The 27,826-nt window shown below is 42.7% G+C and overlaps 1 protein-coding gene across 13 annotated transcripts in view; it reads right to left on the reverse strand.

The window, feature by feature from the left end:
• Positions 1-27,826, reverse strand: part of myo18ab (myosin XVIIIAb) — a 118,886-nt gene that overhangs the window by 73,650 nt on the left and 17,410 nt on the right. For 3 of the 13 annotated variants that reach the window (XM_047335436.1, XM_047335437.1, XM_047335438.1), the window contains exons 1-15: positions 17,835-17,996; positions 15,563-15,671; positions 14,388-14,420; positions 12,727-13,932; positions 11,047-11,109; positions 9,330-9,407; positions 8,281-8,346; positions 7,643-7,730; positions 6,003-6,109; positions 4,620-4,796; positions 3,327-3,537; positions 2,126-2,268; positions 1,785-1,885; positions 1,125-1,188; positions 526-670 (exon numbers count right to left, since the gene is read on the reverse strand). In XM_047335436.1, coding sequence (XP_047191392.1) covers positions 526-670; positions 1,125-1,188; positions 1,785-1,885; positions 2,126-2,268; positions 3,327-3,537; positions 4,620-4,796; positions 6,003-6,109; positions 7,643-7,730; positions 8,281-8,346; positions 9,330-9,407; positions 11,047-11,109; positions 12,727-13,932; positions 14,388-14,420; positions 15,563-15,601 — 2,521 coding nt within the window. In that variant the 5' untranslated portion in view covers positions 15,602-15,671; positions 17,835-17,996. Of the gene's footprint in view, positions 1-525; positions 671-1,124; positions 1,189-1,784; positions 1,886-2,125; positions 2,269-3,326; positions 3,538-4,619; positions 4,797-6,002; positions 6,110-7,642; positions 7,731-8,280; positions 8,347-9,329; positions 9,408-11,046; positions 11,110-12,726; positions 13,933-14,387; positions 14,421-15,562; positions 15,672-17,834; positions 17,997-19,912; positions 20,091-27,826 lie in introns of those variants that run through there. The other 10 variants (XM_035622215.2, XM_035622214.2, XM_047335443.1 and 7 more) reach the window with 8 other exon arrangements.

Raw genomic sequence — 27,826 nt, forward strand, 5'->3', positions numbered from 1 at the left:
CGTGTGTAGCGTGATGTGATTTTGTGTTGCCATCTTTTAACTGCCTGGGCTGATTGTTTGCATAACGTCGTTTTTTCTTAAAAGCTGCCTGCTTTGTGCCTTACTTTGTGTGACCCTAATGAATGGTGAACTTAATTTAAAGCCTCGCCGCATGAGAGTAAATGGACTGCGACAGTGCATTTGGTTTTTCCTTTCCTTGAATTTTCCCTTCCGGGAAACAAACCGCCACACTGGGTCATTTAATTAAAGGGGATGTGATACGGTGCGTCATATCTCAGTCCTCAAATGACACAGAACATGGACCAGTTCAGGAGGTGAGGTTAGTCACTGGTTGCAGGATATGTTTTGGAGGATGAAGAGTTATTTTAGTAAAGAGTCGGATTTCTTGAGTTAATTTCAAATCTTCTAAATATCTGCAAAAGGACAATTGACATTCTTTCTGGGTTTGTTTTGGGTCCCTTTTTTTTTTTTTACGTCTATGTTCTCATCATGTGACGACCAGCACAGTGGATAGATATTTCCTACCTTTAGTTGCTCCGGCGGCTCCCAGGTGGTAAACGGCCCCTAGGATGAGCCAAAGGGCCTTCTGCTCCTCCCCGGAGATGCCCAGCACTTTCATGGCCGCCTGCAGCTTGGTGAACTGCTGCGAGGCTCGCTGCTTGTCCTCGGGCTGGAGGAGGTCACATCAGAACACACTTTACTACTTCCATGTCTGTCTGTCTCTCTGTCTGTCTGTCTATCTATGTATCATCTATCCATTATTAATATCACACATAGTAGAGCCTGACTGAGAGGATATGCCTGTGATGATGATTCCACAATGACTGTGAACCAATGAAAAGAAATTAGGAAATATCGGGACTTTTAGTCAAATGCTCGTTCATCAGCTGCAGCCTTGGTTGTTAACAAAAGTCGCTTCTCTCCGAACCGGGGGAAAATATTCCCAGATTTTTACAAAAAGTGTTTTGGATTAAAATCGCTCACTGCCCAGGTAAACTTGTACATACATTACTATCAGCTCAAACATCAATATAGGAATTGGTCAGGCTATAAAACAGGCCTCGGTAAATTCTATAAAGAATATGTGAAAATGATTGGATTGCAGTAGAACCTTGTATGGTTACCTTTGACTGTGGTACAATCCCAAAAGCACTGTTCTCAGCTAGGTGGTTGAAGTGCAGCTCCGTTCTGAAACAGAGGAGTTACACCCTGGGATGAGTAAGTTTGCCTGTGGATGTGTTGCTGACATGTTTTCAATCTCACAACAGTGTCTCCTGATCAGCAGAAAGAAGTAATGTGTTTATTTGGCAACCTGTTGTAAATTAAGACAAAATGAAAACATGATTCCTTCCTTAAGACCTTATGATCACTGAATCCTCATTTTTGTTTGACTTGATGGGGGAAAGAAGGTCATATTGACCAGCACAGAGTAGAGGTACAATTTCCTACTCTGCACATTTTACTTGAGTGAGTTGTGGTCATTTTGCACCAAGCCTGTACAGCTGAAATGTAGAGGTGAATTTGTATTTTTAAATTTGTATTTTTTAGCATTTTTAAAGTAGGATGATAATGATTAAAAAGTCCAGACCAAACCTGAATTCTCTGTGATTGTGTACTAAAAGAGAGCTGATGTACAATAAACTTTGTTTGATTTGCAAATTTATGTTTACATTTTTCATGGAACAGGCAAAGAAACTGAGGGAAAACTGATTTCATCTAGAGAAAAAGTGGCTACAGATAGAGACACTACATTGCTGTAATTTATTTCACAACGAGGTGCTCACCTGAGGCTGCTGTCCGCTCCGGCCATCATGTAGTAAAAGATGTTGAAGGTGGACTCTCCGGCAGGTCGTCTGCTCACCCTCAGTTTCTCCAGCAGCATCGTCTAAGCATGAGGAGACAACAGGAGTCACAGTGCAGCTACGGACAGAATCATTAAGTAGTGTGACGGGGTGTCCGCGGCTGTGTTACAGTGTGCAAACCTTCATCTCTTATAGAATCTGGTTTGGTTGAGGTAAAATATCGATATGTGGTGTGTGTGTGTGTGTGTGTGTGTGTGTGTGTGTGTGTGTGTGTGTGCGTGCGTGTGCGTTTTTGTGTGTTTGTGTGTGTGTGAGAGAGAGACCTGGATGGAGGCGGAGGCCACTTGCCCAGCTTGGTCAAAGTCGAGGGACACAACGTGGGAGAAGTGGCTGGCGTTAGTGTTCATAGCGGTGGAGCTGTTGCCAAAAGCCTCCAGGATGGTGTAGACCGCCTGCCACTTCTCAGCTATGTCCCAAAAAAACAAAAAAACATTTAAAACATTATTTTGAAAAGTTCCAAGAGACAAGATGCTAGTAAGTCTGCAGCAGATACAACCCCACTATAACGGCTGCCGCTGGATTAAAAACTCAACACAAATGCGGAATGGTGATCTCATTAGACTTGGACCACACTTAATTCATTCATCCACTGGCCTACCAGAGAATAGGAAAGTTTGGCTTTACTGCATGACAAAAAACAGATACACTTGCAGTGCTGACTGTGATTTATGTGAAGCGGCTGCTGCAAAACTGCAACACTTCCCTGTTGGGTTTTTTAAAGCAATCTGTCTGACTGTGGCTGCAGGTGGAAATGAACTGCTGTACTGGAAACTTGTTTCTAAAACAACTTGTTCCAACTGAGGTTCAGTAACAGCCAAAAAGCTTTGTTTAACTGTGACATACAGTACTGAAACTCACACACACTGTACAGTCTGAGTTAAACACTGTTGGGGCGTCTTCATTGTTGTGAGAGGGGGTTTGCTAGCGTCTCGAACACTGAATCTCACCAACACCCTCACTACTTGTCATTAGCATGGACAATAAAAAAATAACTTCTGTTTATTGCAACTTGGGTCACATTTTCATAGTTTAAAAGAAAACAAAGGGACAGTGGGAATAAGATGATTACTGCTGTAAACATCCATCACAGTTTACAGACCCATGTTCTCCTTTCCACTTCAACCAAATGTACCTGCATTAGTTGTGCACACACAGTAACCCTGTGTTATTGGTGACATTTCTGGTAACTTTCAGTTTTACCTGCAAATAATCTGGATAAACTGCAGCTTTGTTTCCTGCACTGAAAGGTACATGTTTTTGTTTTTTTTTGAGTTTAGAAAAGTGGGGGCCATATTATAATCAAGGACACAACATCAGTCCCCACTGCAGTGATACACAACATCACACTGTATGTGGGATCAGCATCATGTGAAAAACCTGTACCTCTACGTGTCACCGCCCTCTGACCCTCTGACCCTCTGACCCCATGACCCCATGACCCCATGACCCCGTCCGCAGGCTCACCAGAGAAGATTTTGCCCGTGCTGCCGGCGATGGAGACCAGATACTGCAGCAGGTGCTGGCAGTTGGTGGTCTTGCCGGTGCCGGACTTGCCCAGCAGCACGATGGACTGATCCTGCCGGGTGGTGAGCAGGTTGCGGTAGGCCGACTGAGCAACAGAGTAGATGTGAGGAGCCGAGTCCTCGCGTCGACAGCCTTTGAACATGTGCATCACCTGATGAAAGGGGAGAGGAGGGAGGGGGGGCACAAGAGGAGGACATGGACAGTTAGTGGCATGAGGCATGTCTGACCACTGAGAGTATATATATATATATATATATATATATATATATATATATATATATATACATATATATATATATATATATATATATATATACATATATATATATATAACGCAGCCAATGTAACATGCCTTCAGACACAGTGCTAGTTAAAGAGTTATTTCATGGGAATTAGCACAGAAAAATGAATAAGAAGCTGTTGGGCGGTCTGTGGTAACAGCTGGACGGATTGAAATAGGACTCTATGTATTCTTGAGACAGACAAAACAAGGCTATGCAGACATTGACAGTTCTTCCATTTTAAGGGTAGAATTCAATACACAGTTATCACGCATCCTAAAAAGCTGAAAAATTGCAAAACGACATTTCCAATGTGACCCCAAAAAAGTAGGCAAATCAGAGTACTGTAGAACTGCCTGAATAACACTGTGTGTACTTTTAAACACAATGTAACCATTTTCATTGAACAAAGGGTTTGATTTAAAAACACAAAGTCCAAGTGTTCGGTCTGGACTCCTCAGTTAAGATTGTCTGGATTGCTTGTGTTACTGTATTTATTTATGTATTCAATATATTTTTTTAATTGTTCATCAAAACAAAGCATAACATAAATGATATATACTTAGATATGACATCTAAGTATTGAAGTTAACCATTGCTTCAAATGGAGCCACAGCTTTTGAATTTTCCAACAATCCCAAAAATCATTGAGCAGAGACTGCGAGTTCATTTTGTCTTTGATGCACACGTCGGAAGATTTGATTCTTTTCTGTCACATAGTAATCTATTGTCATCAGTTTGTATTGCATAAGACTTAGAACTTCATTAGCCGTAACATCTTGAAGAAATTTACTAAATTCCTCCCCCCCCCCCCCCCCCCCCAAATTTCTGTTCTAACCAAATCCATTCTTTCTGATTCTGCTCTTCCTGCCAGACAAAACAAATATGATCGATGAACGTGTCACCTCAAAAACCATGGCGCTCCAGCCATGAGGCGAACAGTAAAGCCTACCTTCTCTGAGTACATGGAGGGTGTGCTGAGGGGGTTGATGACCACCATGTTGGTTCCGGCGTAGGTGTGAATCAAATTGCCTCCGTAGCGCTGCCTCAGACAGTGCATCACACTGGATTCATTCAGATAGAGCAGCGAAGCCAGGTCCTCTGACCGGTCGTATGACGGAGGGTTAGCCTACACGTGGAGGGAGAGGGAGAGACGGAACAATGATGGCATACATGGATGACAAGATACAGAATTTCTAAAGCATTGGACTTGTTACTGAAACCTGGAGTTAAATCACCCAGGGGTAAAATGTAGTTCCAATGTAGTAGTAATGTAATTTTACTACTACGCAAACAGGAGGAAGCAACACTGATCAACGTTTGGTGCTCCAGTGAATATCTGGGTGTTCATTGTGATGATTGGAATATGTCACCCAGTGTAACCACTGATGGAATAATGGTCTACAATGTTGATTTGGGTCTGCGCATGATATTTACAATAACATAACCAAACTTATACTTAAAATTCAACGAGGTCAGTCAGGGAAAGGTCTAGGATAAGAACACTAAGGTGCTGATGTCATCAGATATACTGTCCAATTGGAAGAAGAGCATTTTGGCAGGACTGTTGCCTTTATCTTATGGGTGACGACTCCACTGTCTGTCTTCCCATTCCTTCTCTTTATAAAGTCCATGCTGATAGTGATTCTGCACATGTCTGGATAGACCATTAAACAGGAAGGTCAATGACCTCATCACATCATCAACCACATGACTTAGACACTTATTTTTGTCCACTGGGTGAGGTATCACTGTCAAAATCTTGGCAACAGCATGAGTAACAAAGCTGTTTTGTTCCCATTAACGCATCCTCAGAGGTTTTCAGAAACATCTGAGAGGGAAAAGAGCTGCAGCCAAGTTAGCAAATGTCAACAGTTGGCTGCTGCCGACTGCCAAGCTTCCCCACCTCTCCCTCACTGTCCCATCATTCCTGACGGTCGTCAGTGTCTTCTGTGGCCCTGCTGGGCACCGGTAGCTTCCGGCAAGCTCCGCATCTACCGCCTCTTAATTTTACATGGCAGCTGCTGAATCAATACAGGTCTTAAAAAAAAGGCTAAACGACACTTGATCCCGTTTTATGTATACATGATATATGATATACATTTATACGCGATGACATGTGATTCATTAATAAAATGATATAAGAAATACTTCCCAGACGAAAGGATTCAGTTGATACGGATGAAAAGTGTTCATCAAAATTCCACTGACTGGAATTTCCCAGGTACCTTACTTATCTTATCCTTCTTATCCTAACTTATCGTATGGTATCGTATGGTATGTATTGTATCGTATCGAATCGTATCTGAACTTTAACCGTTTGCGATCATCTCACCTTTTCAATGTCGTCTTCGTCCACATCCAGTACTGTCCCATCATGCTCCAGCTTGATTCTCACCTTGCCCTCTGGCAGGGAGCCATCCTCCGTCTTCACCACGGTGGCTGCATGGGCAGAGAAAAAAAGGGGGCACTGACAGCTGTTAGCCCGCTGAGGTGCTCGCACTCATCTGTTTATCTTATTTACACGCAGGTGTGAGAATAGTCACATGGCAGCACCCTATGCACATTGTTTTTTCCCTCACCAGCTGTATGTCTATGAAAAATAACGACAAACAGGAAGGTGCAAATGTTTGCAAAGCACCATTTAATAAGTGTCATACAAAGGGTAGACAACATAACTTTCTAAAGGAAAGACTTCAGAAGACGGGTGAGGTCATATAAAGAGAGACACGGTCTGGGAATGGGGGAAGAGGTTGTAGTGGATAAATGTGTCAAGCACAGGACATCTCAAAAGTAGATATTGACATATAATTGGACTTACTGACTTATTCTCTTCAATTTTATTATATTAAACTCAGTTTTCAGTAACAGTTAGGTTCAGCCAACAAAACTAGTTGGTTAGGTTTAGAAAAAAGATCGTGGTTTGGGTTCAGATAGACCCTTAGAACCTTTCACAGAACTGACCAGTTGTTTGAAAGCCTTTGCAAACATCATTGTTGGCTGTAGATACTGTTTGCCTTATTGGAACTGACAGATTAAAAGGCTAAACCAAAGCAGGAAAACTTTTACTGTGATGCTGCAGACAACTTCACCATTGAAGCCAGACCTTCTCACAACACTTAGACATCATACAATATTTCCTCCGATTTTAACAACATTCCTGGAAAAAGTTCTGTATCAGCTGGGAGGCGGCAGCCACCACCTACTGTACCTCCTACTCAAGATGCATTCAAAAGAAAAGTCAATATATTCAAATCCAGCGATGATGTGTGGAAAGTGGATCCCAACACAAACAGGTGAACATTTCATCTCAAATAGTACAGAAAATTTTCGCCTGCAGAATATTTACAAAGTTTAAGAATCTGCTCCCATTTTCCCAAGCTTCTCATTTTCCTATTTCCTCCTAATTACATAGCAATATCAGTGGATATGTATGGCTTTAGAAGTATTGCTTAAAACCTGTTGAAGTTCAAAGAAACTCTTTGAAAATTACATAGAATATAAATACATGTTTTAATTCTTCCACTTTTATCATGAGACATATTTTCGGTACTTAGGTTACATTTTTCAAAGTAGATTTGTTTTAGTTACTATTTTTATTTTCAAGACGGCCACCAGCAAATTTTTAAACAGTTATGTCTAGGGCTGCAACGAACGATTATGTTCATTATCGATTCATCTGTCGATTATCTTCTCGATTAATCTGTAAGCAGTTTGGTCCATAAAATGTCATAAATGGTGAAAATGTCAACACAGAAGAGAAAAGAAGAAAATATTCACATTTCAGAAGGTGAAATCAATTAATGGATTATTAAAAAAGTTGGCGATTTAAAAGTGGATTACTAATCGATTAATTGATTAACTGTTGCTGCTATATTTATGTCCACAACAACATGTGACACTTCCTACAGTGGAATAATGAAGATGGAGACATACATATAAATTCAAACAAAAAGGCAGATAATCATATCTCACCCAGGGAAAATCCATCTTTGTGGATGAGCCAGACTTTCTCTGATCCATACCAGGCCTGCTCTGCTGCGATCTGCTCCTCGGTCTTCACCTGATGGGACAAAAAGGACAAGGAGAAAAATGAGTGGAAAGCAGGGACAGAGGGAGTTATTACCGTCAAAGTTACGGCACTGGACAACTCAGAGTCACACAGGGTCAGTTTTATATACCAGCACATGTTGAAAGGTTATGAAGGAAAAGCTTTTCAAGTGTGTGAGATACTTCAAACCAAAAACAACGTCAATGTAACAAGCTTCGGGGGAGGAGTGAAAGGGGTTTCACAGCAAAAAGGGGTTTCACAGCAAACCTGGTGATCAAAAGCACAAGAACACTGGAAGAAACAATATAATCCAAATCATAGAAATGCATTGTGGAAATAAGAATATGAAAAAAAAGGAATTGGGATATTCTTGGATGTAAACCCAAAGAACAAATTAAGTCAAAACTATTGGTGAATAGTAAAAGCTACCAAACTTAAATAGGGAAAAGTGAACAGGACACACGGAACTCCACAAGCAGAGGGAGAGAGCACAACACAGCACAACACGCCACAGAGAACACTGGTGAAGGTGGGACGAGCTCAGGCGCAGTGCAAGCCAGACCTGGGGTTGCTGAGCTGAAGCGTGAGACGCCTGAAGGAGGGTCACAGGATCCTCTTCCACTGATCCCTGGGGTTTTGGGCCAGCATGGGGAGGTCAAAGGTCACAGTTATATATATATATATATGAGTGACACATGCTGTTGTACAGACACACATGGAGGGAAATATATGGGATAAAATGTAAAATTCTAGACTGAACGAAGCGAGAGAAAATTCAGTTTAGTCAACAAGCCTCTCAGAGGACCTGTATGATCCACGTAATTGGCCTCATTGTACGTCTGCTTTAAGAGATTGTCAGTGAAACTGCTGAAATAATAACAGACTCATGGAATGAAATGAGTCGTGAACCTTAAAGATCCATAACGTCGCACAACACTGAAGTGAGCATCTGAGCAATAATAACTAGCCACAGCCACACAACACAATACAAACGCAGGCACTACTTCACCTGCAGCACCACAGATGAATGTATCACTGCCTCACTCCTGCGCGATACCAGTCAATAGGAAAGATGCACAGCCCGTGCAGATTTATTTTCATCGGCCAGATGTGTGAAATAAGCGTTAGTGTCATGCCATTGTGTTACAAACTGCAGCTCGTGTTGATGACACAACAAGGAATGACCTTCTAAATTATTCCCACTTTTAATATGTTTAAAGGTGACATATTATGCTCATATTAAGGTTCATACTTTTAATTTGGGGTTACCACTTGCAAAGGTTTACATGCTCTAATGTCCAGAAAAGGCATCACTGTTCTTATACTGCCCATTCCTGCAGCTCTTCTCTTTACCCTCTGTCTGCAGTGCAATTTGACAAAACGTCTCTCCATGAGAGAAGAAGGTTCTATCGCCATCAACCAGGATTAGTTATTACAGTAAGGCTAACATTAATCTCAAGCGATCAGTCAAATAGATGCATCTATTCATGTTATTGGTTTTTAAAAAGGGGGGAAAAGTTAGAAGGATTCCGGGACTTATTCTCCGACAAGCCACACAAGTACAAATTCCAGCCAGGGGGGCACCAGGGGAGGGCATGGGGGCTGCTGTACCTGGAGGGAGCCCTGGGGCTGCAGGGCCGCGGGGGCAGGGGCTTGGACAGAGGACGAAACATTGACTGCTGGCTCCAGCTTACAGCCACAAAGAAGCCACAGAGCCACGACGGCAGCCAGCACACGCAGTGTGAGTAAAGCATGGAGAGAGGGAGAGAGAGCGAGGGAGGAGACACGGTCAACGTCCAGCTTTGAAGGGAGAAAACGCAGAGCAGAAGAACAACAAAGCATGGACATGTGACCTAGCAACAGCAACGTGAAAATGGCTTTGAATCAAGTAACCACGGGCTGAAGTGACACTTCTAATACTAGAAATGGAATGTGTGTGAAAGTTGAGAGACAGAGCCATCGTGAAGAGAATAACCATTACTAAATAAATCAGTGCAGAGCCGTGAACCAGCTTGACTGTGGAAATCAGGTTGGTTGGTGATTGGTAACGGAAGTTCTCTGACAGCAAAGTGAATGGTGCAAGCCTCTGGGCATGAAAACCAATGAAGACAAAAGTCAACTATGACTCCGAGGAACAGGGATTACAAATCTGTTGCATGCTCCACTAACAACGTACCTAAACTCAAGGTCACACATTGTTAAAAATGGAAATACATTCAGCAGTTAAAGGGGCAGTATGCGGTTTAGGAGAAAGATTGTTGTTGTTGTTGTTTTTTGCCTGCACTGCTCAGGGCTCGAACCCGCAGCCTCCACTGTGTGGTGCGGTCCGCACCTCTTTTTTTTCTTTTTCTCTTTTTCAATTTACAGAGCGGTACAGGTTTTTTTCGGTGCGCACACAACCGCTCGACAGCTGGCGGGCCGTGAGGAAATATTCGCCGAACTTTACAAAAAGTGTATTGGATTAAAAATCGCTTACTGCTCCTTTAAATATGAGTAGCTCTCACACACTGCCACATGCTAATTTTGGATGAACTCAGCATCTATTGGAGAATGTTTTGCTCCAAACCGAAACAGCATAGTTTGATACAGCTCGGATTCGTGCCGCAGACCGGTTTCCTCCGCTCCGCTCATTCTTCTCACTGTACAAAATATTCAGGGAGCGGCTTGTTGTTTTTGGCCTGTGCAGAACATATCACCTGTCGCCAATTAATGTTGTTTCGGCGAGTGACCGCGGCAACAGTGTATAACCGCTGCAGACGGTACCTTGTGTCTAGCATGAGGTCAAGAACAGGAGTCAAATTTGAATGAATTTGATGTAAAAGTTTTGGATCTTCACGTAGCCTGAGAAAATGGGGATGTGAGGTTTGAGATATTTAAACATTAAGGTAAATAGAAGTTTCTGATAAAACGCGGATCAAAGTACTCACACAATTAAAGGAAGCCGATTGGGCCAAAAAAAACATGCCTAAACAAGATAGAGAGTGTAAACTCTTCCACTAGGACACTAAGAGTCAACTTGTGAGAGCAGCCACAGTTGACAGGTAAGTAGAATGAGAGTGAGTTGGTGAGTAAGCAAGACAAGTGTGGGATGAAACCCAGAGAATCAGAGTTACAGGAATAAGGGTTAGAGTTTAGGAGCCAGGAGCAGAGTCACAGCTGACAGACCAACTGTTGCCCCACTCAGTAGGGCAACAGACACTTCGCTCTGCAGTGTGTCTCTGTCAGCAAACACCAACAAGCAAAGAGTTGTTGACACGAACAGAGAGAGACACACGTGACAGCAAGAGAAGACATCAACAATATGCAGAGGGACAGCAGGGGGGTTTACAGGGGCATTGAAGATCCTCATCAGGCGTCTCTGAGCCTCCTCGGTGGGACTGAGCGGCGCCTCCTGTGAGTCAGAGCAGCACATTGAGCCACTCATAGAGATGAAACAAAGCTTATGACTACACACAAACATACAGATAAGTGATTCAATCCTCTTACAAATCAAAGACCCTGACAGCCACAACTGTCTTAACTCATGTTTCTTAGAGGGAAACTGCACACACACACACACACACACACACACACACAAACTTCTGTCATCGACATGACAGTAGCGGCTTGGGTTAATGTGGAATCTGATGTGAAAAGACCAAGTTCAGGAGAGAAATGCCCGGAGGTGATTCCAACAGCATGCACACACGGATATCAATGAAGTCCACACGCTCAGTAACACCACTGTCTGGTCAAGAGTAAAACATTTGCAAGAAATCAGGCCGAGCAGGTGAAAAAGTACTGAAGTTTAATCAATGTACAATATCCTTAAGTGAAACCCCAATCCTAATGCAACTCATAATTATCATGCCATTTAGAGACATGTAGAGGTTGACGAATACAATCATATCTGTCCTGCAGACAAGTTATAAATCAATTTTTTTCGTGGAGTTGTAATCTATCCCTCCTCCAAAATACCAAATTTTGCCATCTGTAAAGTTCCTGGAGAGAAGTGTTTTGTGCCTGTTCATGGCTTTCGCTTCGAGACCACAAAAAAAATGCTCTGTAGTCTCTGACAAATACAGCAAAAAATAAAAGTGCTTTTGAATTTTGCCCGAAAACAAAAGACACAACCGATAGTTTATAGCTCCACTGACAAAAAATGTTAAACATGATATATAATAGTTAGTCCTAAAGGAAGCCATGCAGTTATTGAAATACGGTTTATTCCTCTGGGGGGGAAAAGTATATGGCCTTGAAACCATTACCTCACAAGACTTTACCGTGAGAGTGTTGGTCAAGAGGAAAGTGTAACACAGATTGTGGTGGCATCACAAAAAAAGAAAGGAAGCTACAAAATCATGAATAAACATCCTCTGGGAACCACCAATATTAATGATTCCATGACTCAATGGCAGTCTGGTTCTAGTTTAGTTTAACTTAAACGGAGACCCCAATCTGCATCTTTATGACCCGACTCAGACGAGGCCAACAGTTACTAGGGGTCGACCTATTATCGGAACCGAATATCGGAGTTGATATTTAACATTTTAATAATGTTGTCAATTAGCCGATAACATTATTTCATGCAGCCGCGGTCACTACTCTCTGGAGTTTAGCAATGTTCCATCCGTGTTTGTTTGTTCAACTTCATAATAATGCTGCAAATACGTCCATGCACTTCTTTAGTTACGGTCATGTTGAAAGGTTCTGTGAATTCAGGATATGCTTTATGACTGACATCACCATCCAGTGGCTCAAACGAAAACATATTCTCAGTTAGCTTTACCCTCCTTAGTTTGAAGAGAGGTGATTAATATTTCAGTTTTCTTGCTCCACAGCTGGCTTGCAATGGCTATCAAGTGACTCGAGAACCACGCCACGCGGAGGTTACACACACGTGTGAGGTCTGCAAACAAACACCACAGTGCTCTGTTACTTCAAACATGCATTTCAAATGGCCATGCACTTTCCACATCAGTGTCTCAAACGCTGACCAGACATGCCAAGTGCGGACACTGTACTGTACCTCGTGTTGACTGACAGCAGGTGGCTGGGTGGGAATGACTCTTGGCGGGGGAGACAGTGGACCGGGCACGGGACGGGGAGCATCAGGGCTCACAGTGGTTGCACGTTGAGGGGGTTTGGGGGCTGGGATGAAGCGTGGCGGCGGAGAGAGGGAGGACGCTTTTTGGGCGACTGATGTGGCAGGTTGAGGAGGAGTCGCAGTGGCGGATTTGCGTTCAGGTACAAAGCCAGAAGGCCGAGATGAGGGTAAGGACTTGGAAGCTGGGGTCAAGCCAACAACCGGTGGGAGAGATGAAGGTTTGGAATGAGTTGATGTGGAAGATGCAGGGGCTGATCCCCGAGACGCCATGCTGGCTGGGTTTACAGCACCCACAGGAGATTTGAGCCCCTGTATAACTGGATCACAGCTTGTGAGTTTGTGATCGACTTCCTGTGGTTGCATTTTGGTTTTATCCTCTTTGTGATCGTCCTTTGTTTCTTCCTGCTCAACGTGTTCTCCTTTCCTCTCATTCTTCCTCTCGAACTCGATTTTTTCTGGTCGTTCATCAGTGCGCACTCGTGGGCGGGGTTCCCTTGTTCTGCCCCTGACCATGAGGTTGGTCAGTCCTCGAGAGATGTCGTCCCTGTCTTCTGTTTTGATGGCGTCATGTTTAAAAGAGAACCCTGACATCGTGGGGGCCTTAGACACTGCAGCAGGTGCTGGCACTGCTTTCGCTGGCTCGGCAGCAGGCTTGGCAGCCTGCGAAGATGTGCCTGGTGGTCGTGTTGGCCGAGTGGTCTCGTCCTCTTCTGTGGGCAGGACCTTCCTGACAACACGACGGACAACCTTTACTACTTTCTTGCGTGTCGGACCGTTTTCATCTGTGGCGTCCACCTGGTTGGCGCTGGTGCCTGGAGGTTTAATGTTACTGTTGGCTGTGCCATTGGCCACGTTTTTACTCATCATGCCATTTTGCTCCTGCTCACTGTTCAAAGCTGGCTCCGCGTTCAGAGAAGCTCGGGGTGCTTCATGGTTTCTAAATTGATCTCCCATCATTGACATTGGCCTCTGGCGCTCTGGCACTTTCACAGTTGTCCTGATTTTAGGCGGGGAGGGACTCCTCAACCGGCCCTCTGACTCCGCAGGGCTCTTTACCCGGAATAATCCCCTACCAGGGTCTAGAGCTGGCACTGATTTGGCCCGGCTGGGCAGCCCCTCACTGTCTGACTACTCAGAGAGAGCAAAGAGAGGAGGTGTAAGGACGTGAATAATGAACGGAAATCCAAGCATTGTGTCTTTATGGCAACAATAATCTATAACTCTGCAGTCAGTGTATCTAACAGCCCAACGGACAGGCCTATTAACGTACTACATCGTTAACCTTGATGTCATATTAAACACCATACTTTATTAATAAAATATGGTGGTTGAGCTTTTCCATTAAATCAAATGACCACTGCTTACAAATTCCCCAGCTTGTTCGAGGTATCACAAATTTCTTGGGAATCACTATTTATGGGTTTGCTAGTCACAAAATATCAAGCATATCCAAAAGTGACAGGCAACTTTAAATCCAGGACATCAACAATATGCATTCTGCACATGGTTTTTCTATGGATACAATATCCCTCCATGATCCTATTTGCCCAAGTGAAAACTCTAATAGGATAATATCTACTTACACTTGGACTGTCTGGCTTGTTCTCGTCTTTGATCTAAAGGTGTCGATATAAAGAAGGAAACTAGATCAAAACCATGACAGTGTATGAGGCCGTTGTCCATCACACAAACAAGTAAGTCTCAAAACATGCAAAGTTGCTGTGAGTCGTGTCTTGCATAAAAATCATTTTCTGTTTAGTAAGATTCAAACTCTTTCCTACTACTCAAAGAACCAAAAATTGATGAACTCACTGCACTTGAAATGTTATGGTTTTAATGTAAAGGTCCTTCGGCTTTGGTGGTTCAAAATCGCAGCAAATGGGTAACTACCAGGGGTGGGAGTAACCAGTCACGTTTTGTCTCATTACTGTAACATAGTCCCATTTTTTGTCAACTTAAAAATCAGTCATTTGAATCCATCTCAAGTATTGTACTTCGCTACACTTACAATTTGCTAGAGTGAAAACAAAAGTTGCATGGTAAAGCCATGGTAAACAATGCAAGCGTGGCACACATTGGCATCTGCCGCAGTAAAGAAGCTGCTGCTGAGTCTAGAGGTCACCTGACAATTAACATAACCATGGTTCTGAAAAAGCTGATTGCACAGACGACCTATGATGACAGTCTCGCACTACACCGAGTGCATAAACAGGCTCTTTTGGCTTTAATATGTGTAGCTGTCTATGCAGGCCATTTGATTTTTGTAGCTTAATATGACTACATAAATTCTACTAGTACCTCTGGAGATATATTTACTTTTTATGTATTGCAAGTCATTTTTGATGAATTTAATATGATTTAATTTTGGCAGTCTTTTTCTATTGAATTCCAATAAGGCGATTGCAAGGTGTTGGTGTATTTGTAATTTCTATACGCTTGTTTGAACAGGCATCAAAGTTCCCGTCTGTAGAGTTGGGATTTCTAGTTGGTTTGGACATAAGATCTTAGTGTGGTGCTTACGACATAAGCACTGATATTTTAATACAATTTATTTTGTAGACTAAAGATGTTCTTGACTTAATCTGTTTTATCAAAGGGTTGGTGACGGTACTTTTAGCTGAATGCAATTTTCCATTACTCTTTCCACCTCTGGTATTCACAATATATACAAAAGAGTAAAAAGGCCACAAGTGTTAGCATCCGCAGTACAACCATGCAGTGTTATGAGTGCTTTATGAAATGTCCAAATGAGACTTCCCTTTTTCTCCCAGAAGGAAAAGCGAGATGAGAATGCCATGTTGGCCGATCTGCTGTCATGGGCTGTGATTGATGAGATGAGAGCAGGAGGAGGAGGAGGAGGAGGGAAGCTAGGAGAGGAAGAGTGGTGAGAACACACAGGGACAGATGAATTAGGATCCTCAGATGAGCACAGAACTTTCTATGTAGGCCGAGCCACAGGTTGATGGCAAAGCAATGAATAGGATCTAGGAAAAGCAGAGGATGAACAAGAGATACTGTGAGCGTGGGTTTAGAGAAAACAAAAATTGCAAAAGCAACCCACACTCAAAACAAAATCAAAACTTAAATTACTATTTTTCAACTCATAATGAACAACACTTTTGCAAACCTTTTTGAATGTTCAACAACAAAACATTCAAACAAGTGAGGTTTACCTTAACCCTCTCATTATTTTCATAAAGCAACAACACAATGTCAATTGCCCTCAGAGGGCTGGAATCAAACCAGCATCATTCCCTGACAATAATGTACTGGACAATTTCCACCTGTTCTGAGACAATTTCATGATCAAAACATCATGGACATGATCAACCAGCCATCAAACATCTTCTCAGCCTTGGCACAATGTGAGCCACACAAATTCACATTCACTCAATCCAATGGCAAAGTGCAAACAGAAAAAACCCACCTGTGAACTCAAATGAGGGACCAGTGTTTCATGTTCAGAGGTTTTATATTGTGCAAATTGTGTACACTGTCAGAGTGTGGACCGGCCAGTGGGGCAAAGGTACCCAGAGGCTAACCTCTTGACAGACTATAGACATGTATACCTGTATATAGGTGCTTATACAGAACAATGCAATCAGCACTGTAGTTGACAGAATCTTCAGTCCTGGCAGATTATGATAGAAATTCACTAGTACTCTGTTCTGCAGTCATATTTAAAAAAAACAATGATGATGATGACGTCAGTTAATGTGGTTGAGAGGGGAATAAATCAGGACATTCAGGGTTTGTATTTGGAGGGAAAAGTGAGCCAGACCTTCCAGAACCTGCCACCTGACACCCTGGTGCAGACACAATGGTGATAAACGAGGAGCCGTGTCTGGCTCAGGCTTAGTGGGTTTTATCACTGGTCACTGAATTGGCACACTGACTAAGAGGAATAGTTTTTGGATTAGATAGTGGTACCAGAGGTCTCTGGGCCAGATGACCAGACGGGTGCTGAAGTCACACATCACAGAAATCAGCTTTTTTAATGCTAAGCTGTACAAATAAATAAGAGCTGAGCAAATAATTTGACACCAACTGTCAAACTAGACTCTCCTTGTCTTTCCCTGAAAGGAAGTGAATGTAAGCACATTACAAAAAACTATATTTTCTGTCTCTAGTTATGAAGATGTTTGATTTAAAATTGTCTTATTGGTATCAACTCACCTAAATCTGAAGATTCTGTATAAAGATGACTCAGGATTTCCGTTCACAAACATTCAAATAGAAAAGACAACTATTATGATCCACATGAATCCATCACACTGACGCACCAAACCAGAGACATGTCCACAGAGAGGACACTTCAGACTGTTACAGCAACTTCCTGACTGATTAATCCTCTTTAATATAAATTTGATTATGACAGAAATGCACTCAGAATGTTTGCACTCACAGGAAAGATTCCTGGAACTAAGAAAAACTGAATTTTACCTCAAAGATCTGATGACAGTCAGTAACAAATCAAACATAACGTAATTACATTCAACTCAAATGTCAACTTATGGCAAATGTTAGCAAAAAAACCAAACTAATTACACTGATGGAATCATAAATTCAACAAAAGAAATGTGTAGAATGAGAGTGATTCAATTTGGTCCACAAAGTCCAAAGACAATAATTGCCCCATCACACACACACACACACACACACACACACACACACAACAAACACCTCATCACAGGACTTTTAGGGATCACACAACGTGGTAAGGATGAACTGAAAACCTGAGACACAACATGAAAGTGTGAAAGTATGAATCTAAAACCACCTCATCTAACAAACCACAGTTTTGTTCCACACTATTCTACTTTTTCAGAGTAGGAAAAAAAGGCCGATTGTCACAATGGCACAAAAGCTTTGATTGTAGAATGTGACTCTCAGTTGGAAAACCACTCAAGCTGCCAGCCCCCAGCCAACTCTACTCTAAAAATAGTGCCACCGGCTGTGGAGCCTCGAGGCACAACGATTGGGTGAAATTTTCAAATAAAGACCCCAATAAGAGCCTTAAATTGTTGTACCTGTTTGCAAAGTAATTCCACAACTCCTGTATCCCCCAGACGTCACCAATCCAAAGAAAAACTGGCCAAAGTTGAGGGGACCCGAGCAAGAGAGCGGGAGACACAGAGTGGAGAGCGGACCGGCCGAGCCAAGTTGAGGGAGAGGCCTCTTAAGGGCCGGCTATTCCTGACAGGGGACGGACAAGAGATGTGGGGACAGCTGTTGTGATATGAGCACGGGTATAAATAGGAGCCTCTGCTGTCTGTCCCAGACAGGTCCGCCATCAGCCACCTCCACAGTCCAATCAGCAGCCACAATGCTCAACACATGCTCCCGCAGTTGCTGTCTTTTCAGCTGCCCCAGTGTGTGCACGTGCTTCTCTGCGTGCGCGTGTGAATGTGTGTGTGTGTGTGTGTGTGTGTGTGTGTGTGTGTGTGTGTGTGTGTGTGTGTGTGTGTGTGTGTGTGTGTGTGTGTGTGTGTGTGTGTGTGTAAGTAGCTACGGGCCTGTTAATGTAATTGTGCAACTGTGTGCAACTGCTTGTCTTGTAGGTCATCAGTACTAAAATAAAGGGCTCGGAAGCCGACACGATGGTGCATTCAGGTGCTTGAGGTGCTAATGTGACACAGCTCTCACATAGTGATACAGAGCTGATCCTGCATTTGGGTGCACTTCGATGAGTGACCAACAGAACGGACCTGAGGATTATTACTTGAATTAATAAAATGACAAAAGTAATAACAAAGCTACAGGTGTTTTCAGACTGAGTTTCATATATTAAAGAGTCATATAAAGATTGAAGTTAAGCTAATCTGGCCTTGACAGTGCAAGTAAAGGAGGGTTTTCGGCTCTGTAGATTGAAAACAAAAGAAATGGTGTGGACCACACCACACACCACTGTGTGCGGTTTGTAGACATCCATCCCTGGCCCCTGAAGAGACGTGCTAGCGAGTGACACTATGACTCAGGGGCGTTGGCCTCGTGGTGAGCGCGTCGGTCTCCCGTACCCGAGGCTGCGGGTCCGCGGGCCCGGCCACAGCACTAAATTCACAATAACCACAACAAAGAGAGAAAAAGGCTTACTGCCCCTTTAACACTAAATATATGAAAAAGAGAGGTGCAGGAAAACTGCCCAAAGTGGAATTTTGCAACACACTGTAGCTTCAGTAAACGTCTCAACAGTACATTGGCTGTTTGAGGTGAACAAGGACTGCAGACATGCTAACATCATGATGATAATCTACAGGCAACGATGACGTAAACACGGACGATATGGGAGATCCAAATGAACGCTTTGTTCACTAAACAATATAGCTGTGCAATAAATACATACATTGTATCTACACTTGTGGCAAGCATCTCCGCCACCCTGGGTCACCCAACACACACAGAGAGACAGCCACCCGCCCACCGGTTACTCTTTCATTAATGAAAAAACGCAAAACATCAACAACTCAAACTACATGTGACTCGGCTTCTGTCACGCATGTTCTCCTTAGTCTCTCTTCTCCCTCTGGAAGCTTCTTCACAGGCCTTTGAACCAGGGGAGTGATTAGACAATTCAAGGTAGGCGTTCTAATCGCTCCCCTGGTGCAGCTCTGTGTATGTATGTGTGTACTGTATATACACTGTTGTGAGGGACACACACACACACACACACACGTACAGTATATGCACATATTTGCTTAACTTATGTGAGAAGTTAAGAGTGGAGATAACTCTGTGGTGGAACTTCTTACATCTCACAAGTCAACAGGCTGCAAACCGCTGATTTAACCTTGCCTGCTCATAGCACGGCAAATTGAAACTGTCATTTTCCAAAAACGCAGGCAACACCATCGAAGCGGCACTTTCCAAATACGTTGAGTGTTTTCTGTCAGTTTCATTACAGCCTGACACCGCGGTACAGTGGCTCAACAGCCTTGTAGCTGGACAACTAATCCCAAACGACACATCAGTCAGGCAGCACATTCATCTGCCAGGAGACATTTCTTGTCTGTTGTTTCTCATTCTTATGAATCCATTTTTAAAAATTGAGCAATTCAAAATCTGCAGAAACTTAAGTTGTGATGCACTGCCCAATCTCTAGGGAACATACCTTTACACTTTGTCCAATCATCATTGTGCAGTTCAATCCCACGCTACAGTACCTGAGCAGTGTGAAGCTCAAACCCAACTTATCCTCTCTGCTTGCCAACACCACTTGAGTTAGTCAGCACACAGGACTATGTCTACACTTGTGTGTGCTGTGAGCTGCACTGTCTTCCTGTGTGGAACGGTGCAGCAGGGAGGAAGAAGACAGAAGCGCACAAAAAAAAAGCAGAAGCAGAGTGTCGCAAATTTTGCCGGAAATACGACACATCACCGTTTTCTTCCTCACAATGCTGCCTATGACAACTTAACTGCTCCTAAACAAAAAATATTTTTTTTTTAGTTGAATGGAAACTACTCTCTCACTGGTAAACAGAGATTTATGACCGATACAAGCTCAATTCATCCAACGCCATTAAAGAAGTGCAGGTTGTTACAGCAGAACTGTAGAACTGCAGAACTGAAGGTGCACAACGGATGACGTGTCGTGATGGTGGCTATGATCATTCATCCAGCTTTTTCGTTCATGACGAAAAAGGCTACTGCTGTTGTTAGCAGTCTTCTAGCCGTCCATTTCGGATCTTTTACCAATCAGAGGCTTTGTTACAGACTTTTTTACCAATCAGACGCCGTGTTGGTGACTGGCGGAACATTTTAGCCAAAGACTATAGAATGAGAATGAGATAGTACCTTCCTCCTATTCCCCAACTGTGAATACAAACAAGGACAAAAAAAACAACGGCAATACAAGTCAGTAGAACAGCGTAAATATGTAGATTCTCCATTGTGCCAGGGCCTTTTTTTGTCATGTACATAACATTTTTATTTGCATTAGTAAGGATGTTTTGGATTGTTTTCCCTTATAACCAAGACTTGGAAGAACAACTTTCAAATCTCAATCTTCATTATTGTTGTTCTGAGTGTCATTTAAATAAATTTTTGTGATATTCAATTTCCGTTTTGTTTTTTCTTTTGTCTTTACGGTCAAATAGCTATTGATACATTCATGTGACATCACTGTAGCATACATATTCTGATTCTGCCTAAATTGTCCTGAAGGAGAAGATGTATATAACTTGACGGTACATTACAGGGTTGAGGTTTATACAAGCATTATTACACTAGGAGACGAGGCTCAGACCTGAGAGGGTTGAAGGGGAGTTTTTTCTCCTCCACAGTCACAGTGCTGCTCATTGTAGGAACTGTTGGGTTTCTCTAATATTGTGAGGTCGTGCCTTGAGATAATGTATGTTGTGATTTGGCACTATACAAATATAGTGTATTGAATTGAACTAACCCTGTCTTTAGGTGCGTGCAGAAATCTTCAATTTCTCAGTCTTAAAGTTGCCATAACAAAGCCACTGTAAGTTGAATACATGGAGGATGCAACAGACAAGAGGAGAGTAAGTGCAAAGTATGGATATATTTATGGAGTGCAGAATGATGGCTTGGATTTTTAAGGGGTTTTCGTACTGATGCAGAGGCTTTTCAGATTATTTCATTGCTTGAGGTTCTAAATTAATCAAACACAAGAAGCTCCACAGTCTGGTCACACTGTATACTTCCCAAATGCCCGCAGGAAAAAGAAAAAGATTGTTAAACGGACACAGCAGAGGGCTCACGTTACCCATTACAACAGCGGTGGACCACATGACATCATCCACAGTGCAATGAAGCAAGCCATTACAAGCTGGAACTTGAACCTCCACAGACATCACACAGAGATAGGAAACCTTCGATCTCTTCTTCTGTCTACTGTGGAGTCAGCACAGTACAACATATTCCCTGTGAGATAAAAAGCCAGTGAATGTTAAACCCAGTGAAAGGTACAACGTTTGTGATATTTTCAAAAAGATATTGAATGATAAAAAGTAGCATAGCATCTTTACATTTTTATTATATTAGCATTTTCCTATAAATAAGTTTTAAGGAAACTAAAACACCACTTATTGGGGAATATAAACAACAAATTAATTTCAAAAAATCAACTTGGACTTAATGCAACACTACTGAGTCAAGGTTGTGTGCTTTGTACTCCAAATCTACTTCCTCCCAAAACAGAATGGGGGAACTTAACACACATGTTTATGAATGTAAGTCATATGAGACAGGCTTGAATTAATGAACGCAGTGTAATAAAGCACAAGCAAAATGTCCCTGTGCAGGCATAGACCACCCAGCGATCTGATGCACCTCTGTGTGTCCCGCCACGTCTGCTCTTGAACCACAAGGTGGAGCCAGAGGACCAGGGAAAGTTCTGCATGCTTGTGGAACCACACAAAGCCTCCATTATTTCACAGCGGCTGCCATGGTATTCTAGGGAGTGACCGCCTAAGTGACATAGGTAAAGGGCAAACAAAGTGTGCTACGACATGAATGTAGTGTTGGAGGTGTGGCGGGGTACACAGGTAATTGCATAGTGCATGTGCTGCTGTACACAATAAAGCAGTGAGCTGTAAAGAGAGGGGAAGTGTTCTGTGTTCAGTCTATCACCACAGGATTCTCCAGAAAACATGAGTCAGCATGATACAGACACAAGGGGCACGGTCTTCGTTTCATGTGTTCATTCAATCTGGGAGAGAAGGAACAAATACAACAGATCTAATTCTTTTCCCTATAGGCTTAAAAATGGGGAAATGTTTTGATATTTGAATGACTTCTGAGGAGTATTTGACCTTTATTATACAGTTGACCAGTGATGACAGAGACCTGCAGCCTGTGTAATAACCAGAGTAACAGGTTACACACTGTGATGAGAATGAGTCAACTACAGAGCTAACCTTAGAAAGCATCAATTTCACTGATGGAAAGAAAGTTAAACATCGAGTATCACTTTTTTTTTTTTTTTTTTTGAAGTGGACAGAGTTGTGTGAGGGGTGATGAAGGTACAGTAGTGACACCACTACTACAATCCTACACGCAGTGGGCCTTTTTTTACAGTTATTACATTACTAATTATGAAGCTGCTTTTACAACTGTGGCTTTGGCTTTTTCTCATGTGTAACTAGACTTTAGAGTGTCCACATAACTCAGGTTACTACAGACTTTATTAGTGGCTCAGAGGGAAGGTCAGAATATACTGCCCCCGCTGGAGCTTCACTTCCTATTTCCAACATCATGTCTAATAAGCTAAGTGCATTTTCAAAAATTTGTTTTTAATCTTTAATCTTCTTGATTCATTTTAATCATGCTGGACAAGCACCATGCTGTCCTGGAACTCTTTATCTTGTTTCCAGATAAACAGCTCCACAGTAGGCCACAGACCCACAGACACTGAGGTAACAGAATTATAATGGGCGTCCCTTCAGCGGCATGTGACATTTCATCAATGCACCCAGAGGAATGACGTCTGATGTTCTCTGCTGTCAACACATGCTGACAATGTCAGATCCCATCCCCCCCACCACACACACACACACACACACACACACACACACACACACACACACACACACACACACACACACACACACACACACACACACACACACACACACACACTCAATCCATTAAGTCCATTCAATCATTTTCCTACTGACGGAGATTATTTCATTTCCACCCCCATGTTGTCAGGTTGAATATGTTTGTGGAGGACACTGACTGCCACTGCTCAGTATGATCCCCCTCCCCTCCAGCTCTTTGCATGAACCCCTATGTAAGGTCTCCTTCACCTGGTTTCTGACGTGCCTGGGGCATCATGGACCTCCAGCTCTTTCTAACAAACACAAACTGGTCTAAACCTATCTGAGAAATGACACAAACACTGGCTTGCGACACTACACTAACACACACACACGCCACTCTCTATTCTACAAGACTGAGCCCATGTGCAGCCAAACAGAACATGAATACCTGAGATGCCACACCATTGGACATTGTTCGTCATCTGTTGCACAAGGCGAACAGTCGAGACGGCGCTCAAACCTGACACTCCCACTAGGAGGGAGTGTCGCGGTGCAGTCACCACACCCAGTCACCTGGTGGTCAAACAAATGACTCCAACACCACCTGTTCCTAAAAACCACAGTGTTGCATTTACATTTGTATTTCTTTACATGACAAACGAGAGAGATTCATAGAGTAAGCAGGTAATGTTAGCATTAATGAGCTACAGTAGAATCACTGTATGCACCTCCGGCTATTCAACTCAATGAGAGGTGTTATGCTAAGTGTGCATCTCTATGCATGTGTGTATCTCTATGCATTTATGTGTGTGTGTGTGTGTGTGTGTGTGTGTGTGTGTGTGTGTGTGTGTGTGTGTGTGTGTGTGTGTGTGTGTGTGTGTGTGTGTGTGTGTGTGTGTGTGTGTCTTAGTCCGTCTTGTCTGAGATAACTCTTTCATGGTGCATGGTGTCTGTACACGTGATTTCAACAGAAAGATAACTTAACACGAAGCAAGCACACACACACACACACACACACACACGCACACGCAGGCAAGCAGACACGTACACACAGGTCACAGAGATGGGGCAGAGCCGAAGAAAGCTGCTTAGCAGCCAGACTTGTCGAGGCATCACTGAAACTCACATTTGGAAAAAGATTATCACTATCATCACTGGCCCGCAGGAAAATTATGGGCCACACGTCAACAAGCAGACCACTCAGGTCATTACATAGTCCTACACAGACAATAGATAAAGAAAAATAACATTATTCCCACGCTGGTATCAGAATTGTTTCATGTGTTTTCATGATCACTTTATCTGTTTCTGGTTACTTTTGTATTATTAAATTAAATTCTAACTGTGCCGGTGTACCCATGTGTTACGATTGAAGTGACATTCTCAGAACATGACAACAACAACGCTGAAATCATCCCAGGAATGTTTGTGAATGACGGGCGGTGCGACTCTGTGGAATACCACAGCCCAAACTGAACTTCTTCTGGCCAACATCAAGCGGTTACCCAAATTAAAGGTGACGGGCTGGTGATGTGCATATGTCAGAGCAACAATGGTCACAGTCAAGGTGTGAGAGGCTTTGATTGGAAAATTCCTCACAACTGCGCGGCCCCCTTCACCGGGTCACAGGATTGATCCGAGGGAGGGGGAGAGAGGGTTAATGGAAGAGATACAGTAATAGCATCATTTTTTTCAGACTCTCCTCTTATCTGTTTTTTCTTATGAATTAATAGTAACAGTTTTACATCGTATGGTCTAACAATTGAAACGATCAGAGAAGTTTTCAGGGGGAAATCACTTTTTTGGCAAAGACGTCATATATAGTTGTGTACAACCTATAACGCCGGGTTGATGATTTCATTCAGAATAAAAAAAACCTTGAGAAACCCCACTATCAACAGTCACCATCACATTACTAAAAACCAAACAGAAGTAGTAAAAGATACTAGACAGTACAGAAATGTGCACCACAAAGCCCAAACCACATATTATAAACCACAAGAAGAACCAAGAGAAACAGCTCACCGCTGAATATCTCCAAGAATGACATTAGTGTGTAGATTTTAGAACGTTAAAGACACTGTGTTCCAACAGCTTTAAGATCGACTGGATAAACAAACACCCGTCTCACAACGTGACACTGAATGAGCATCCATCAGCTTCACAGTCAAGTCGGGTCACATTCCAAGCATGGCAAGTCTGGCTGCAGTAATCCCTGTGGAAAACATGGCCGATGCTCTCTGAGAAGAACGCAGCTCCTCCGACCTCTCACGCTGGGCCGAAGGGCGAGGGGTCGCAGCTACAATGTGCAGGTCAGTGGCCGCTTCAGAAAACAAACATTCATCGACTGTGCTCACGGGGCTCCAGTGACTGTCGATGAATGTTTAGGGACGCATTTAGGGACAATGCGTGTCGGTACAGTAGACACCCGGATGATTCTGGACGGACTGAACTTCATAATTGATTCAGAAGAAGTGTCCTCCTGATGTTGGTTGAAAGACGGCTCGTCTTGCAGTATTTCAGTGGATACTCACAACTGTCACTCAGTTTGCTTCAATGAGACCAACGGTTGCTACCTTTTCTTTTATGATGTCCTTTATCCCGGCGCTATTACACCTCAAGATCACTTCACACATGAACGGGAAAATCTGTTCATTCTACACTAACGCAGGGCAGAGAAGATAGCCTTGATAATGTCAGTTCAGACTAACAAAAGATGCTATAAAGCTGTGTGATCAGAGGTGTAGCCTCGTCTTACTCACACCAGGGACTGAAATGAGAATATCTTAGTGTTCCTTGTTAGTTTCTCAATTTAATAGAAGAGCAATAGTAGTCTCTATATGTATTTAACTCCTACATCCAACAGTTTTAGGTCCGACAGATTTTATAGTGGAAAGCAAGAGTAATGTTGTCTTCACACCGGACGCGGCGCAAATTATTCGCGCGAGTAGATTATAATACAAAGTCAATGCAAAGATGCGAGTAGATGCGGATTTCGCGTCACTCGCACCAAGTTCTGGAAAATGTCCGGACTTCAGTGCATGTCTGAAAGCAGGTAATACTCACCAAGTACGAGTGAGGCTGATGAGAATGTCATTCAATCTGCGTCTTTTTTATTTGGCCTTGAACCAAAGTACTGGACAACGTGAAAGTGAATTTTTGGCCAAAACCATCTAGCAGATGTGAATATATATATATACAAAAAAAACAACCCAGCAGATATATTGTTTCTTGACCAGAGTGGTAGAGTGACGAACTGACATCCATCCATCATTACAATCCCTAGACTTCCACTACTACTGTGGCAACAAATGTCCTAAAGCAAATCTCAAAAGGAAAACATACTGTAAAGGTTACACCACGCAAGAACATACTGTTCAGTGTGGTGGTTTTTTTGTAGACACAGTAAACAACTATGTGACATTTAAAGGACGGGATACTGGAATTTGTTTTGGTCCATTTATAATGAATAAGTTGTCACGGCGTATTTCAAAAGATGATTGTTGACTCACTCATTCAGGTTGATATTTTGCATTTGACGGTTTTGTATGATCAGTTAATTATGTCGACACCATGGTAGACTACAGCAAAGTACACACAGCCACACAAACAGCAGTGATACAGTAGGATACTGTAGTAAACAAAGAGCCCGGTGCACAGTCTGTTCTCTCTGGGTCACATGAGCCCCAGGGCATGGGTCATCTGAGGGATAGCAGATAAAACACTGAGCCACTCACTGCCCTGTTTGCTGAAATGGAAACTGCACAGCCGATACACTGATATGTGCTGAAGTGTGGCCTTCGAGGTGAGTGCGTGGTGTATACGTGTTGAGTGACTGTGCAGGGCTGGCACGTTAACCTGCCTGCAAATTTAGAGCTTCCATTATTTTTGTCAGGCTTCATGAATCAAAGCAGTTCATGGCTTGGGACTTGACCAGATGGCTAGCTGAGCTAACTTCTTCACCCACCAGCAGCCTACTGTGAGTGTGCAGGTGGTCCTAAATAATGAAGGATTTGCTGAGTTGCCTTAAGACTTGCATGAGTTTTAACGTAGCGATTACAAGAGGTAACACAGGCAAAAGTTCTCAAAAGTTAAATATTGTCTTCTACAGTGCATGGCAGCAAGCATGTTGTTGATTGAGACAGTCCAATTAAATCTGAGTATCTAAGTATATTTATGGATCCTAACCAGGATCACATTACAGTTACAGTCTCAAGATTGAGCAGCCAACTATTCCAACGCTCAAACTGTCAGTAATTATAAGTTACTCTAACCCTAACTATCTAAAAATTAAAAGTAAAAATATTATAATTTTATCAATTTAAACGACCACCTTTTTTCAATTTATTTTTGGCACTATATTGTGGTAATTAAGAGTAGATAAGGTTCTGTTTAGAATGGCGTGTCTGTGACACAATACCAAATCAAAAAAAATTTGACAAACAGCGTTACTTTTTAGACCGACAGGTCGACACAGTGGCAGCCGCCATCGTCTCATTTGCTCTGCATCGGTTTCA

This window comes from Scophthalmus maximus, chromosome 11, assembly GCF_022379125.1.
Source record: "Scophthalmus maximus strain ysfricsl-2021 chromosome 11, ASM2237912v1, whole genome shotgun sequence".
NCBI lineage: Eukaryota > Metazoa > Chordata > Actinopteri > Pleuronectiformes > Scophthalmidae > Scophthalmus > Scophthalmus maximus.